General features: G+C 49.6%; 1 protein-coding gene across 5 annotated transcripts in view; it reads right to left on the bottom strand.

Moving 5' to 3' along the window:
- The window catches only part of frmd4a (FERM domain containing 4A), an 810443-nt gene that overhangs the window by 53446 nt on the left and 740423 nt on the right, over window positions 1–16574 (bottom strand). For all 5 annotated transcript variants that reach the window (XM_070897082.1, XM_070897085.1, XM_070897084.1 and 2 more), the window contains 2 exons: window positions 8877–9010; window positions 6488–6610 (listed from right to left, as the gene is read on the bottom strand). In XM_070897082.1, coding sequence (XP_070753183.1) covers window positions 6488–6610; window positions 8877–9010 — 257 coding nt within the window. The remainder of the gene's footprint in view (window positions 1–6487; window positions 6611–8876; window positions 9011–16574) is intronic.

The raw sequence follows: 16574 nt of genomic DNA, 5'->3' as shown, positions 1-16574 counted from the left end.
CCCCCGTGTCCTAACTCGCACCCAATCCCGCTCACCCATCACCCCCTGTGCTCACTGCCCCGTGTCCTAACTTGCACCGAGACCCACTCACCCATCACCCACTGTGCTCCGTGTCCTAACTCGCACCCTATCCCACTCACCCATCACCCCCTGTGCTCGCTGCCCCCGTGTCCGAACTTGCACCCAGTCCCGCTCACCCATCACCCACTGTGCTCGCTGCCCCTATGTCCTAACTCACACTGAGTCTCGCTCACCCATCACCCCCTGTGCTCGCTGCCCCCGTGTCCTAACTCGCACCCAATCCCGCTCACCCATCACCCCTGTGCTCGCTGCCCCTATGTCCTAACTCACACCGAGTCCCGCTCACCCATCACCCCCTGTGCTCGCTGCCCCGTGTCCTAACTCACACCCAGTCCCACTCACCCATCACCCCCTGTGCTCACTGCCCCGTGTCCTAACTTGCACCGAGACCCACTCACCCATCACCCCCTGTGCCCCGTGTCCTAACTCACACCCAGTCCCACTCACCCATCACCCCCTGTGCTCGCTGCCCCGTGTCCTAACTCACACCCAGTCCCACTCACCCATCACCCCCTGTGCTCGCTAATCTCCATTGGCTCCTGGTTAAGCAACGCCTCGATTTTTAAATTCTCATCCTTGTTTTCAAATCCCTGTATTAAACGAACAAAGAAAAAAAGCTTTGGACAGCTTGGGAGTTGACCTGACGAGGGAAGTGGTCACGGCGGAGATATTTTTCTCTGGAAATGTTTCCTTGAGTTCAGGACATGAAGACGTATCCCTGCCTAAAACGAGCGGTTGCTTTGCTCCAGTGGCTTTGCTACAAAAGGGGCTTCCCTTACATTGGCTGTTGGCTATCTGAAAATACTTGTTAAGTTGCTTTACTTGATGCTCCAGTGAGACTACAGTTTCTTGCCTCAATTTGACTGCCGTTTTGGCACAGCATCGGTGCTGAGCTGGCAATATTGGACAATCTGACGCAGCGTTGCATTTGGCAAGAAAGAAAGACTTGAATTTCTATAGCGCCTTTCACAACCACCGGACGTCCCAAATCGCTTTACAGCCAATGACGTATTTTTGAAGTGTGGTCACTGTTGTAATGTGGGAAACGCAGCAGCCAATTTGTGCACAGCAAGCTCCCACACACAGCAATGTGATAATGACCAGACAATGGGGCGGATTTTCCACTCCTCTGTGCCCCGGAGCAGCGGCAATGGCGGCGGTGAGGTGTTCTGGGCGGGCGGCCAGCCTCCAGCGGTGACGGTTTTGCGGGGGGTGAGGAGTAGCAACGCCTGGAAGAGTTGTGCTGATGTGCAACACCTCTTTTGACTCCCCCCCCCCCCCAACCCGACCCGACCCGTACACTCCACAGCACGCCCCGCAGTTACCGCCTGGGAAAACGCGCAGTCGAACTATACGGACAGCGGAGAGGTGAGTAATGGACCCCTAAGGTAAGTGTGATTGTTTTTTCGTGCGATTTATGTTGTGGTGGTGTGAGCAATGCACTGGGAATGTTCTCGGAGTGCTCCTAGGCACGGCTCTTTAGCGCGGGAGTTTCCCATGTAGGTGTACAACGCCTCCCTTAGCGCTGCGCCTCCTGACTCAGGGCCCAGCTGCCAATACTTACCGACTGAGGCACAAACTGTTCCCCGGCACAAACTTTACCGCTCCAAAATCACCAAAGCCGGAAATTTGTTTTTTAGTGATGTTGGTTGAGGGATAAATATTGGCACCAGGAAGAACTCCCCCTGCTCTTCTTCGAAATAGTGCCATGGGATCTTTTACACCCACCTGAGAGAGCAGACCAGCGGCCTCGGTTTAACGTCTCATCTGAAAGACGGCACCTCCGACAGTGCGGCACTGAGAGAATCAGCTTGGATTTATGTGCTCGAGTCTCTGGAGTGGGACTTGAACCCACAACCTTCTGACTCAGAGACGAGAGTGTCACCCACTGAGCCACAGCTGACATAAGAACATAAAAAATAGGAGCAGGAGTCGGCCATTCGGCCCCTCGTGCCTGCTCCACCATTTAATACGATCATGGCTGATCCGATCATGGACTCAGCTCCACTTCCCTGCCCGCTTCCCATAACCCCTTATTCCCTTATCGTTTAAGAAACTGTCTATTTGGTCTTAAATTTATTCAATGTCCCAGCTTCCATAGCTCTCTGAGGCAGCGAATTCCACAGATTAACAACCCTCAGAGAAAAGAAACTTTTCCTCATCTCAGTTTTAAATGGGTGGCCCCTTATTCTAAGATCATGCCCTCTAGTTCTAGTCTCCCCCATCAGTGGAAACATCCTCCCTGCATCCACCTTGTCAAGCCCCCTCATAATCTTATACGTTTCGATAAGATCACCTCTCATTCTTCTGAATTCCAATGAGTAGAGGCCCAACCTACTCAACCTTTCTTCATAAGTCAGCCCCCTCATCCCCGGAATCAACATAATGAACCTTCTCTGAACTGCCTCCAAAGCAAGTATATCCTTTCTTAAATATGGAAACCAAAAACTGCACGCGGTATTCCAGGTGTGGCCTCACCAATACCCTGTATAACTGTAGCAAGACTTCCCTGTTTTTGTACTCCATAGATGATGTGATGTGAGCCCATTTTTGAGGGAGATTGTGTCACACTGTTTGAGCTGGATAGTCAGTGAACTGTAACCGTTACCAGTGCAGAGCCAAGGTTGAAAAGTTCAACGGACTCTGGAAAAGTTGAGGTGGAAGATGTGCAGCTGTGAATCAGGCTGACGGAGGCGTTGATGTTGGACGGGGAGTGGGGCACAGCAGGGAGAGTTGGGAATTAGGCACAAGGCCTGTGAGACCTGCAGGGGTTATTCTGACCGAGGACGCCAACGTAAAACGGGCGATATCGAGTCAGCCGCCCGCTCTAGTGTGTCAGCCGTGGCTCAGTGGGCAGCACTCTCTCTCGCCTCTGAGTCAGAAGGTTGTGGGTTCAAGTCCTAAATGGCCGACCCCCTTCTTCTGAGACTGTGAGCCCTGGTTCGAGACTCCCCAGCCCGGGGGTTCTGGTTCATCCTGGGTCAGTGGCTGGGGAGGTAGATGGAATCGGTGGCCAGGGAATGCAGTTTGTGGTGGAGGCAGAAAGACTCTGGTCTTTCAAGTGTTTAACAGGAGTAAATTGAGGCTGATCCAGGGCTCTGGACAATGCAGAGGCAGTGCAGGGATCGAGAGAGGTGGTGGCAAGGCAGAGCTGGCTGTTGCTAAGATACATGTGCAAGCTGACCCCAGCTTTGTGAATGATGTTGACAAGGGGCAGCACGTACATGAAAGAAAGAAATACTTGCATTTATATAGCGCCTTTCACAACCACCAGAGGTCTCAAAGTGCTTTACAGCCAATGAAGTACTTTTGGAGTGCAGTCACTGTTGTAATGTGGGAAACACGGCAGCCAATTTGCGCACAGCAAGCTCCCACACACAGCAATGTGATAATGACCAGATAATCTGTTTTAGTGATGTTGTTTGAGGGATAAATATTGGCCCCAGGACACCGGGGAGAACTCCCCTGCTCTTCTTCGAAATAGTGCCATGGGATCTTTTACATCCACCTGAGAGAGCAGACGGGGCCTCGGTTTAACGTCTCGTCCGAAGTGAGATGAGGAAAAGGAAGGGAGGACAAGGAGAGATCCTGGGGGGATCCTAGTGGGAATGCTGCGGGGGCGGGAAGGGAAACCCTTGCTGGAGATGCTCTGGCTACGAGCGGACACACGAGAGTGGAACCAGGCAAGGGCAGTCAGCTGACCAATGGAGCAGAGGCGTTGCGGGAGGAGGGTGTGGAGGTCCTTGTGCATGAAACACTAAAGGTTAGTATGCAGGTACAGCAAGTGATCAGGAAGGCCAATGGTATCTTGGCCTTTATTGCAAGGCGTATGGAGTATAAAAGCAGGGAAGTCTTGCTACAGCTGTACAGGGTATTGGTGAGGCCCACCTGGAATACTGCGTACAGTTTTGGTTTCCGTATTTACGAAAGGATATTCTTGCTTTGGAGGCAGTTCAGAGAAGGTTCACTCGGTTGATTCCGGAGATGAGGGGGTTGACTTATGAGGAAAGGTTGAGTAGGTTGGGCCTCCACTCATTGGAATTCAGAAGAATGAGAGGTGATCTTATCGAAAAGTATAAGATTATGAGGGGGCTTGACAAGGTGGATGCAGAGAGGATGTTTCCACTGATGGGGGAGACTAGAACTAGGGGGCATAATCTTAGAATAAGGGGCCGCCCATTTAAAACTGAGATGAGGAGAAATGTCTTCTCTCAGAGGGTTGTAAATCTGTGTAATTCGCTGCCTCAGAGAGCTGTGGAAGCTGGGACATTGAATAAATTTAAGACAGAGATAGACAGCTTCTTAAATGATAAGGGGATAAAGGGTTATGGGGAGCAGGCGGGGAAATGGAGCTGAGTCCATGATCAGATCAGCCATGATATTGAATGGCGGAGCAGGCTCGAGGGGCCGTATGGCCGACTCCTGCTCCTATTTCTTATGTTAGATTTGGGAGGCAGAAGCATAGTTCAAACACTTTGGAGAAGAGAGGAATGATGGAGATGGAGATGATGGTTTGCAAAGACAGAGGGTGTCCATGGGTGGGGGTTTTTGAAGAGGGGAGATGTGATGGCGATGAGTGCGAGAGAGACAGGCAGACAGCGATTCCCTTGGCTGCACTGACCCGAGGGTGAGGAAGTGAGCAATGTGCTAACCTATTGTTCCGCCCAGACCCACAGCATTGTTTGGCTTTGCATTCTATCCAAACAGTGAGGCAGCTGGCTGGTGTCGAACACAATCAGAAACACACTTACTGTGTTCCGTTGTGATTTCCCTGAAACAGAACCACCACACGGGATCAAGCTGAAAATGTCGGCTTGATCAGAGAACACTAAACTTTGGTCTGCACTATTTACATATCACAGCCTGTGACGACGGAACCTGCAACTTCCAACATATAAATTAAAAGCAAAATGGCAACGATTAGGAACAAATACACAAAGGCAATTGTCTTCTCTCAGAGGGTTGTAAATCTGTGGGATTCTCTGCCCCAGAGAGCTGTGGAGCTGTGGAATAAATTTAAGATAGAGAGAGACAGATTTTTGAACGATAAGGGAGTGAAGGGTTATGGGGAGCGGGGAGGGAAGTGGAGCTGAGTCCATGATCAGATCAGCCATGATCACATTGAATGGTGGAGCAGGCTCGAGGGGCCAAATGGCCGACTCCTGCTCCTATTTTCTGTGTTTCTATGTTTCTAAGAACATAAGAACATAAGAAATAGGAGCAGGAATAGGCCACACGGCCCCTCGAGCCTGCTCCGCCATTCAATAAGATCATGGCTGATCCGATCATGGACTCTGATTATGTTCTTATGTATGTTAGAATTTAATCAAAGTTAAAATCAACTGACGTACATTTGGGGCACCGTGCACAGTTCTGGTCGCCATATTATAAATACGATATAGACACACTGGAGAATGTGCCAAAAAGATTTACAAGGATGTGACCAAAACTGAGAGGTTACCCCCATCAAGAAAGATTGAACCGGTTGGGGCTCGTGCCTCTCGAAGAGTGAAGACTGAGGGGTGACCCGATAGAGGTCTTTAAGATTATGAAGGGGTTCGATAGGGTAGACATAGAGAGGATGTTGTGGGGAAGACCAGAACTAGAGGCCATCAATATAAGATAATCACCAAGAAATCCAATGGGGAATTCAGGAGAAACTTCTTTACCCAGAGAGCGGTGAGAATGTGGAACTCGCTGCCACAGGGAGTGGTTGAGGCGAATAGTATCGATGTATTTAAGGAAAAGCTGAATAACAACAACAAAACAACAACAACTTGTATTCATATAGCGTCATTAACGTAGTGAAACGTCCCAAGGCGATTCACAGTTCATAAGACAAAACAAATCAATTTGACACCGAGCCAGATAAGAAGAAATTAGGGCACAAGCTCGGTCAAAGAGGTAGGTTTTAAGGAGCATTTTCAACGAGGAAAGAGAGGTAGAGAGGCGGAGAGGTTTAGGCAGGGAGTTCCAGAGCTTGGGGCCCAGGCAACAGAAGGCACGGCCACCGATGGTGGAGCGATTATAATCAGGGATGCTCAAGAGGGCAGAATTAGAGGAGCTCAGACATCTCGGGGGGTGGGGGGGGGTTGTGGGGCTGGAGGGGATTACAGAGATAGGGAGGGGGCGAGACCCTGGAGGGATTTGTAAACAAGGATGAGACTTTTGAGATCGAGGTGTTGCTTAACCAGGAGCTAATGTAGGTCAGTGAGCACAGGGGTGACGGGTGAGTGGGCTTTGGTGCGATAAGCCCATGAGGGAGAAGGGAATGGAAGGATATGCTGAGGGGGGTGAGATGAAGAGGGGAGGGAGGAGGCTTGTGTGGAGCATAAACCCCGGCACGGAGCAGTGGGCCGAATGGCCTGTTTCGGTGCTTGTACATTCGATGTAATTCGATATTTACCTCTCCCTTAGGCATGAGCTTCTGCTCATCCAGTTTGAAGGAAGTGCCTATCCTACGCCGGACGGTGGGGGGCTGCTCCCCGGGGTCCAAAGGATATTCCTTGGGCAACTTTCCCGTCAGTTCCTGCGAAAGAAATAAAAAAAAAAGACCCCTCAGATTTTCGGGGACCAGCGAGAGTGTTGCGGGCGCGGTGGCTGTGAGCTGCATCGAGAGGCAGGAGTTTCCGGTTGTGCTGCACAAAGACAGCGGCGCTGTGCTGGTGGGGCGAGGAGTTTGGCCAGACGTCTGGCCATGTGGGAGGCAACAACTTTCTGGGTTTGGGGACGCAGATTCCATTGGGGAGTCCAGCATCAGTTGGGACAAATGGTCGGCCGTTGAAGACGAGAGACCCCAGGTGACGGACGGCCCACGGACAGCCTCCAGCCGACTTAGCCACAAAACTGGAATTTCCAGTCGGAAAAATAGAATACAATGAATGGGGCCCAAATTGGCCCGTCGCGCAAGGAAGCGGGCCTGGACAATGGCGGCCGCTGGGAGCGGATTGGCCGCCACTCGGCATGCCCCCCCCACCCCCACCCCCGACAGCTTTCCCTCGGCGGGAAGCTTCCTGTGGCCAGGCACCGCGCCCGCCCTTAAAGGGGAGGACGCCCTGCCGTGGTCGCCATTTTATTTTATTGCCGCGGGTTCGGCCGGGCCGCCAACAGGCCGAGGCCTTTCCCTGGTGGCCCAGTGGGCGCCTGGGGGCCTGCCCTAGGCTCCGCTCCATCCCTCCCCTTTCGGAGCGGGGGGGAGAGCCTTTGCGACACACCAGCCCGGTGTTGACTCACACCCTCCCCCCCCCGGTCGCGGGGGCGCCCAAGAGAGCGCACATCTTTCTTTTTCAGGTAACGAGCCCCATTCCGGGGTTCATGTGTCCTCTTACCGCCGGGCGATTTAAAAAAAAAACGGATAAATCAAATTTGGCTCCCCAAACCCAGGGCGGGGCAATTTCGCTCCCAAGTTGTATAAAAAAACATTCATTGGCTTAAATTGAAAGCACTTCCACCACTATACTATTCCCTTTAAGTTACCAAAGTATTACGCAGAGCAGCCAACATGTCCTTCTTGGCAGACTGAGAGTCGTCTGACTCCTGGGAAAGTGGGAACCTAGGGGATCGGGCAGGAAAGTGGAGTTGAGGTCGAAGATCAGCCATGATCTTATTGAATGGTGGAGCAGGCTCGAGGGGCCGAATGGCCGACTCCTGCTCCTAATTCTTATGTTCAAATGCTGGAGGTATTCCAGTATCTGAAGGATCTTGCATCAGGTAGGACCAGCCAATATTGTGAACACTATAATAAACCTTCCCATTGTAAATTCTGTCAGTGGATGCTCTGTGGGAACTGGTAAAGGTGCCCATTATGGGCAGTTGCCTCCCGTGTGGCTTCAGCAGAGGGAGAGGCCGGCTCCTCGGAGCCCTGCCCGGAGAGTTGAGGTGCTCTAGGCCTACGAAGCCTGGGATTCGCAGCCCGAGGGCCCCAGCAGAGACTGCTCCACCTGCACCTGTCCAAGGGCAGCCTCGGCAGACTAAGGGAACCAAGGGACACAGGACCGGGCGGGGAGGTGGAGCTGAGGTCGAAGGTCAGCCGTGGTCTCACTGAATGGCGGAGCAGGCTCGAGGGGCCGAATGACCATCTATATTTCAACCTTTACACAAAGTAAAATTTAAGATAGGGAAAGGCCACTTGGCTCAATAAGCCAACTGATTTATTTATTTTTTTGTCTGATTTCAGCCCCACATCTCCGCTGGCCTCCCACTGTCTACCTTACGCAAACTAGAGGTGATTCAAAACTCGGCTGCCCATGTCCTAACTTGCACTCACTCACCCATCACCCCTGTGCTCGGTGACCTACATTGGCTTCCAGTTCAGGAACGCCTCGATTTCAAAATTCTCATCCTTGTTTTCAAATCCCTCCATGGCCCTCGCCCCTCCCTATCTCTGTAATCTCCTCCAGCCCCACAACGAGATGTCTGCGTTGCTATAATTCTGCCCTCTTGAGCATCCCTGATTATAATCGCTTGACCATCGGTGGCCGTGCCTTCTGTTGCCTGGGCCCCAAGCTCTGGAACTCCCTCCCTAAACCTCTCTATCTCTCTTTCCTCCTTAAAGACGCTGCTTAAAACCGACCTCTTTGACCCAGCTTTTGGTCACCTGCGCTAATTTCTCTTTATGCGGCTCGGTGTCAAATTTTAAAAATATCACAATACTCCCGTGAAGCACCTTGGGATGTTTCATTACGTTAAAGGTGCTATATAAATACAAGTTGTTGTTGTTTTTAGAGGTCTATCTGCCCTTCAGGAACGTAGATCGAGAGTAACCTCTGGCTCGAGTACACTGAAGCCCATCTTACCGCCTCTCTCAGACAGAGTTTTTTCAGCTCCTCCAGCCGGACACGAAGGGTCTCCTCCAGAGCATCCTGTCGAGATTTCAGGGCCACCAACATGTCCTTCTTGGCCGACTGGGAGCTGTCCGACTCCTGGGAACCTGGGAACAAACAAGACGACTTCACTATGGCAGCCGACAGTGGACGCATCGAGGGAGAAGAGTAACATGAGGTGGAGGTGAAGCACTTTCTCCAACTGTTTCAAAGTTTAACGGCATCTAGCACCGTTACTGAAACCAAAGCACTCGGAGAAAGTGAGAGGGGTTACATTGATGGAAGATTATCTCATGAAATGATAAGGGACTCAAAGCTTTGAGAATATGTTGCTAAATGCTGCACCTAAAAGTGACTCAGGCCACACCAATTCCAGCTAAATACAACAGCACTGTTTCCATGTTATCGCCAGTTACTTTTTGTGAATGATTTCAATTTTAGTAAGAGTTCTCATTCACAGCTTTCTTCTCTTGAACCAGCTGATTCGTGCAGGAGATGGTTTCACAGGCACTGGGCAGCCCCAGAGGCCGTTCTGCCTCCGTGAAGATTGGCACTAGGCTCCAGCGGGTAATTGATTATTGGGGCATCCCGATCACATCCTGGCCTCACACAGGTCTACGCTTCTGTGAAGGGTCACCCGTTAGCAATCACGAGCAAGGAATTCTGGCTGATTTCCCACCCCGGTCCCCATCCTGCCTAACCCAGGATACACTGAAGCTAATTGTAGTACATAAAAACTTAAGAACTAGGAGCAGGAGTCGGCCATTCGGCCCCTCGAACCTGCTCTGCCATTTAATAAAATCATGGCTGATGATCTACCTCAACTTCATTTTCCTGCCCGATCCCTTGATTCCCCTCGAGCCCAAAAATCTATCAATCTCAGTCTTGAATATGTTCAACAACTGAGCCTCCACAGCCCTCTGGGGCAGAGAATTCCAAAGATTCACCACCCTCTGAGTGAAGAAATTCCTCCTCATCTCAGTCCTAAATGGCCAACCCCTTATCCTGAGACTGTGACCCCTGGTTCTAGACTCTCCAGCCCGGGGGAAACAACCTCCCAGTATCTATTGTGTCAAGCCCTCTGGAAAATTTATATTTCAATGAGATCACCTCTCATTTTCCTAAACCCCAAGGAATTTCGGCCCAATCTACTCAATCTCTCCTCATAGGACAATCCCCCCATCCCAGGAATCAATCTGGTGAATCTTTGTTGCACTCCCCTCGAAGGCAAGTATATCCTTCCTTAGATAAGGAGACCAAAAATGTACACAGTACTCCAGGTGTGGTCTCACCAAGGCCCTATACAATTGCAACAAGACTTCCTTACTCTTGTACTCCAACCCCCTTTGCAATAAAGGCCAATGCACCATTTGCCTTCCTGATTGCTTGCTGTACCTACATGTTAGCTTTCTGCGATTCGTGTACAAGGACCCACAATTCCTCCGAACAGCACTCTGAGAGAGTGACCCTTTCCTACTGTTCCAGCTGTCCGTGGTGACAGGGCAGTAGAGCGTGGATCGACCCTGGACTCTTGCTATGCAGCACGGCTGAATTGCACACGAGGCAGTACAGTTACCGACCGATGGATCAGAAGAGCTGTAAAATTTGAACTCTTCCAGAAGTGACCCAAGACCAAACACAAATAGTTACTGTCACAGACAACATGGGCTTGATACTAAAGACAAAGAGGCTTTTTTCTGTATTTTTGAGATTCAGTTTTCGGGAGTGGGGAGTTGAGTTTCCGCTAGTGATGTCAACGCAATCTCGATGGAATTGGCCTATCCAGCGCCAGAGATCGCGGAGTTCCAAACGCAAGTGCGTTACGGCCCAAACCGCTCGCGTTCGTGTTTTCCGTGACCTTTTACGCTGGTTCAAGGTTCAATTCCCCCCGGACCAGGCCCCCACCCCAGCACGGCTGACACTGCGAGATTTCGGCCGATTGCGTGGGTCCGGGAGGCTCTTCAGCTTGCGCTCATTCTCTGAGGCGCAGGGGCACCGGACATCACATTTAAAAAAAAATTTGCTTCAAAAAATCTTTAAATTATTAAGAAACTGACCACAGGTACAACGTCTCAAATCCGGCCACCTTGGGACCGAGACCTTGCCGATTTTTGGATGTTTCCGGATTTCGGACAAGAAAATCAATAAAATCAGTAGCCTATCTTAGGCTCCTTTGAATGGATAGGAGAAACAAGGAATGCATGAAGTAGAATAAAGTCTATTATTGTAAGGTAAATATAAGGATAAAATAATATGTATTTGAAGTCAGGCTCAGCAAGGCCCGGGCCGATCGCTCGCCAATTAAAACATTTGAAGCCGATAATGAGTCCGGCCCGCCGGTATTTTGGACAATAATTTTGGGTTTTATTTTACTGAATATCAAATGGGATTTTCTCAAAAATGTCCAGTTTTCAGACAATTCCGGTTTTCGGACGCCGGATTTGAGACGATGTACCCATGGTGCACACCAGTAAAACGATTAAGTGGTTCAGTAGTGTTTTACTGAGTCATTTTCAGTGATTTTAATGTGTGTTTTCTCACAGGTGGGGGACTGGGAACTAGAGGGCTGGACTTTCCATTGGGATCGCCTGGTTACCGCCCAGTTAACCACTGAGATTGAGTTTAACCCCCATATTTGATTAAAAATGGAAACTAACGCCCATTTATCGCCGGCGTAACTTTTGGCATAAAATTAACGCCAGTAAATTAGCTGAACCCCCCCACCCATATTTTTTTTAATAAAATCTGACTCCATCACTCGTGCACCGCCATGAAGACTGTTTATAACGGAAACCAACGCCCAAATACCGCCCTGATTAAAAATGCTTCTTTTTGTTAATTCTCTACCACAGAAAGTTGTTGAGGCCAATTCACTAAATATATTCAAAAAGGAGTTAGATGAGGTCCTTACTGCTAGGGGGATCAAGGGGTATGGCGAGAAAGCAGGAATGGGGTACTGAAGTTGAATGTTCAGCCATGAACTCATTGAATGGCGGTGCAGGCTAGAAGGGCCGAATGGCCTACTCCTGCACCTATTTTCTATGTTTCTATGTTTCTAACCCATTTTTTCAGCTGCATTGATAAAACTGCCCCAAGCTCACTGCTCTCAAACACATTACGGAATAGTTTTTATTTAAAAAAAAAAGGAACAATTACTTTGTATTACGCCGGTCCATGGAATGTTTTACGATTATGCAAATACATTTTAGCGGAAGCTTGAACTACGACCTAAGCAGCCGCCGTTTCGAGCTCAATTTGGGCGCGATTTCCCGACTGGGCCCCGAGCGGAAACTCGATCACTAGATTTCTGAAGCTATGTGTCATTGGGACAGCCTGGTCACGTCAGGGGTTTTTTTTCCTCCCTTTTTCCTGTTGTTATGGGTTACAGCGTCGCAAAAAAAAACAACTCAAGAAGCTGCAGCTGTCCTGGGAGCAAGGCCGCTCGGATGGGAAGGAAATGGTAAGGAAACGAAAGCCATGGGCCCCGACCGAACTCTGGCTACACGCTGCTCGAGTAATGTTAAAAGAATGTACAATGGAAGCCTTGGGTTAAAGATCTATTAAACTAACAGTTTCCATTAGCTCCCCCGCCCCCTCCAATTCAACCAACCTTTCTTACGTGCCTTCTTACATGCTATATGAAAGGAATAAAATGATAAATCTGAAACTGTTGGAAACTTGGAACAGTGCACTTCAATTCACTTTTGAATCACACACAGAAATTTGTAACAGTGTCAATAAAGGGGCTCATAGGATTAGGCTCAGAATTAACCATGAAATGAAAGTGCCTGCTTTAAACACCAGCTGTGAAACTGCATTCCAGTTGACTAAGACTTGCATTTATATAGCGCCTTTCACGATCACCGGACATCCCAAAGCACTTTACAGCCAATGAAGTACTCTTTTGAAGTGCGGTCATTGCTGCAATGTAGCCAATTAGCATACAGCAAGCTCCCACACACAGCAATGTGATAATGACCAGATAATCTGTTTTTAGTGATATTGGTTGAGAGATAAATATTGGCCCCAGGACACCGGGGAGAACTTCCCTGCTCTTCTTCGAAATAGTGCCATGGGAACTTTTACATCCACCTGAAAGAGCAGATGGGGCCTCGGTTTAACATCTCATCCAAAAGACGGCACCTCTGACAGTGCAGCACTCCCTCAGCACTGCACTGGGAGTGTCAGCTTAGATTTTTGTGCTCAAGTCCCTGGAGTAGGACTTCAACCCACAACCTTCTGACCCAGAGGCGAGAGTGCTGCCCACTGAGCCAAGGCTGACACAGTTAATTACATGCTGAGTCAATTGCATTTTCCAATTTGTTTATAATGATTGTTTTATACTGAACGGCTGGCAGATCACTGACTAATGTAGAGGACACTGCTCTCTCTGTACTCTGTTAGAGATCGGGCTGAAACGTTCGGCTTTCAAATCCAGATGTGGTACTGAATTGTCTCACCCGCCACCCACTGTGTTTATTTCCATCTGGCCTCTTACCATGCACTCATTAATGACTGCTCTCTTTAGCTCCCTCCCGTTAACGGACCCGATTTTAACTCTGGGCGGACTCCCCGCTCAGGCCTGGGTTAAAATTACAGTCGGGTCTCAATGATGTCATCGGGCCACACCATGCCCGTGTTAAGAAGGACCCTGTTGGCTCCGGGCGTCTGTCCTTGCTGCCCGCTCAGGGGAGCGGGTTAAAATCGCAGATGTTGCGATCGTGGCGGCTTTCAGCCAGGTAAAGGCCCGGGGCGATTTTAACCGCCCGCCCGCCAGGTTTCTGCTGAGTGAGTCGGGTTATAATCGCCCCCATATCTGTATTTTATTTTGCAATAACAAATATTTATTTTAGTTAAAGCGCTGGGTAGCCACATATTTTGTATAAATATTGACCTTAGCAAGTGTCAAAGTATGGGATTTTCTCTTTGTTGTGTGAACCTGAGCATTCTATCCTCTAATTCCATGAACCCCTTGTGATTTCTCAACAAACGAACATTCCCAGAGTTAAACTCTATCCTTAAGCACAAGTTTACGAGTAATTGGAATGTGATAATTTATAAAAAAACACACATTGATAAACTCAAAGGGGATACAAAGTCGGTCGCTTAGCGCCCACGGAAAGGGTGGGAACAGGGGCACTAAAGGGGTTCGGAGCTGCGAGGCCTGGTATTCACGCCGCTCGGCACATTCAGTGCCCCGCGGTGTTGACCAGTATCGGCCGGTGTGTAACGTCCCCGGTTTAGACCCTGTAGCGCCCTGCAGCGCACCCTAGAGGGACCGCCTGGGAGAGCGGGCAGTCGGAGCTGTCCCGGTGGCAGTGAGGGAAGGAATGGATACGTTGGGTAAGTGTGATCGTTTTTATTTTGTGATTAATCTTTATGTGGGGTGAACAAAGTATTGGGAATGTTTTTTGTGGGGTTTTTTTGGACAATTTCCCCCCCCCCCCCGCGGAAGCCTCTCTCAGGGAGCTCAGAGGCCGGCTCCTGTGCTTGGGATTTCCAGTTGCTCAGTCGGCCTAGTGCCCTGAGAGACGTGTGCAACACCTCCCTTAGCACCCCACACTCGGGGCCCAGCTGGTGAATTTTGTGGCTGCCGACGCAAACCATTTCCTGGTGCAAAATTTACTGCCCCACCGCCATTAATGCCCGAATTAGCCTCAAACCGAATTTCCAGCCCAAAGCCTTATTCTGGTAGTTAACAGAACAAGAAAACACTGCGCTATCAAGGGCCTGGCCCAAGGGGATACAGGCTCACTGAGAGTTCTACGGTCCTCCAACCCTCCAGTGGGAAGGCTGGGGGAGGGTTGGAATCGGAGTGTGAGGTCAATGGATGAGTACCAGTCTGAGGTGAACATTGTACATTTCAATGGCTGAGTCAATTCCATTTCCCAGTCTGGTTCTAATGAGTGTCATAACACATTAACACAGGCAGTCGCACACTGGTACAACGCACGAGAAATAGCTGGTAACAGAGGGAGGGGAAAAACAGAACCTCTGCAGTGTGCACTTTCTTCCGTCGGTCACTAAAACTCACTGTATTTGAGATTTTTTTACTTACTTTTGTAGATTACATTTTTTAGTTACGGGTTTGTGCCGACAGTCCAAGTGACCAGGGGCTTCCAGGGCCATCCAGGACAAAGCAGCCGCTTGATCAGTACCCCATCCACCACCTTCAACACTCACTCCCTCCACCACCGGCGCACCGTGGCTGCAGTGTGTACCATCTACAAGATGCACTGCAGCAACTCGCCAAGGCTTCTTCGGCAGCACCTCCCAAACCCGCGACCTCTACCACCTAGAAGGACAAGGGCAGCAGGCGCATGGGAACACCACCACCTCCACGTTCCCCTCCGAGTCACACACCATCCTGACTGGGAAATATATCGGCCATTCCTTCATCGTCACTGGGTCACAATCCTGGAACTCCCTCCCTAACAGCACTGTGGGAGCACCTTCACCACACGGACTGCAGCGGTTCAAGAAGGCGGCTCACCACCACCTTCTCAAGGGGCAATCCTATCACAGAAACTTACAGCACGGAAGGAGGCCATTCAGCCCATCGTGTCCGCACCGGCCAACAAAGAGCTACCCAGCCTAATCCCACTTTCCAGCTCTGGGTCCGTAGCCCTGTAGGTTACGGCACTTCAAGTGCACATCCAAGTACTTTTTAAATGCGATGAGGGTTTCTGTCTCTACCACCCTTTCAGGCAGTGAGTTCCAGACCCCCACCACCCTCTGGGTGAAGACATTTCCCCTCAAATCCCCTCTAATCCTTCTACCAATTACTTTAAATCTGTGACCCCTGGTTCTTGACCCCTCTGTTAAGGGAAATAGGTCCTTCCTATCCACTCTATCCAGGCCCCTCATAACTTGATACACCTCAATTAAATCTCCCCTCAGCCTCTTCTGTTCCGAAGAAAACCACCCCAGCCTATCCAATCTTTCGTCATAGATAAAACTCTCCAGTCCCGGCAACATCCTCGTAAATATCCTGCTATGGTGTCCTCCTTAAGCGCTTTGAGATAATCTTTCATGTGAGGGTGCGATAGAGATTCAAGCTGCTGTTATTAATAGTCCAAATGAGACACTGTACTCCTGCCAAACACCTGTCTTGACAGTAATGAAGATGAAGATGAAGACCGAGGGAGTGAGAAGGCGCAGAAGAATGGATAGGAGTTTGGTTTGTGTCCAAATACTCATTAAGAAAAGAAAAGTCACTTTATATAGTCAACACCAAATCCCTTAATGGTGTCCTTAGATGAGTCAGGGGAAAACCAGAGGCCCATTAAATACTGATCTTTGCATTATTATATAAAGTCATTCAATTCCTTCTCTCAGCGAAGGCACTATTAGTCAATCTAAAACAAGTGTGTTGATGTTAACGCCTCCATTAACATTGTGGAAAGAACAGGTTGAACATTTTTATGGCAGTACTGCGACTCTGGGGCAATCACCACACTCACAGTTCCACTTTGACAAGCTTCAGTTGGTCCAAGTCAGGTCACATCTCAATTCAAAATAACTGAGGCAATGAACACAGGCAGGAAATGTCAGCAAAACGACAAATGGGGTAAAACACAAGTGATACAGGTGTAATGTCCGAAATCCGGAATCCTCGGGGCCGAATCTGTTCCGGTTTTTGGGTTTTTCCAGATTTCAGACAAGAAAATC

Source organism: Pristiophorus japonicus, chromosome 13 (genome assembly GCF_044704955.1).
Source record: "Pristiophorus japonicus isolate sPriJap1 chromosome 13, sPriJap1.hap1, whole genome shotgun sequence".
In the NCBI taxonomy this organism is placed as follows: domain Eukaryota; kingdom Metazoa; phylum Chordata; class Chondrichthyes; family Pristiophoridae; genus Pristiophorus; species Pristiophorus japonicus.
The sequence above is the reverse complement of the archived record's forward strand: the minus strand, read 5'-3'. Positions and strand labels throughout refer to the sequence as shown.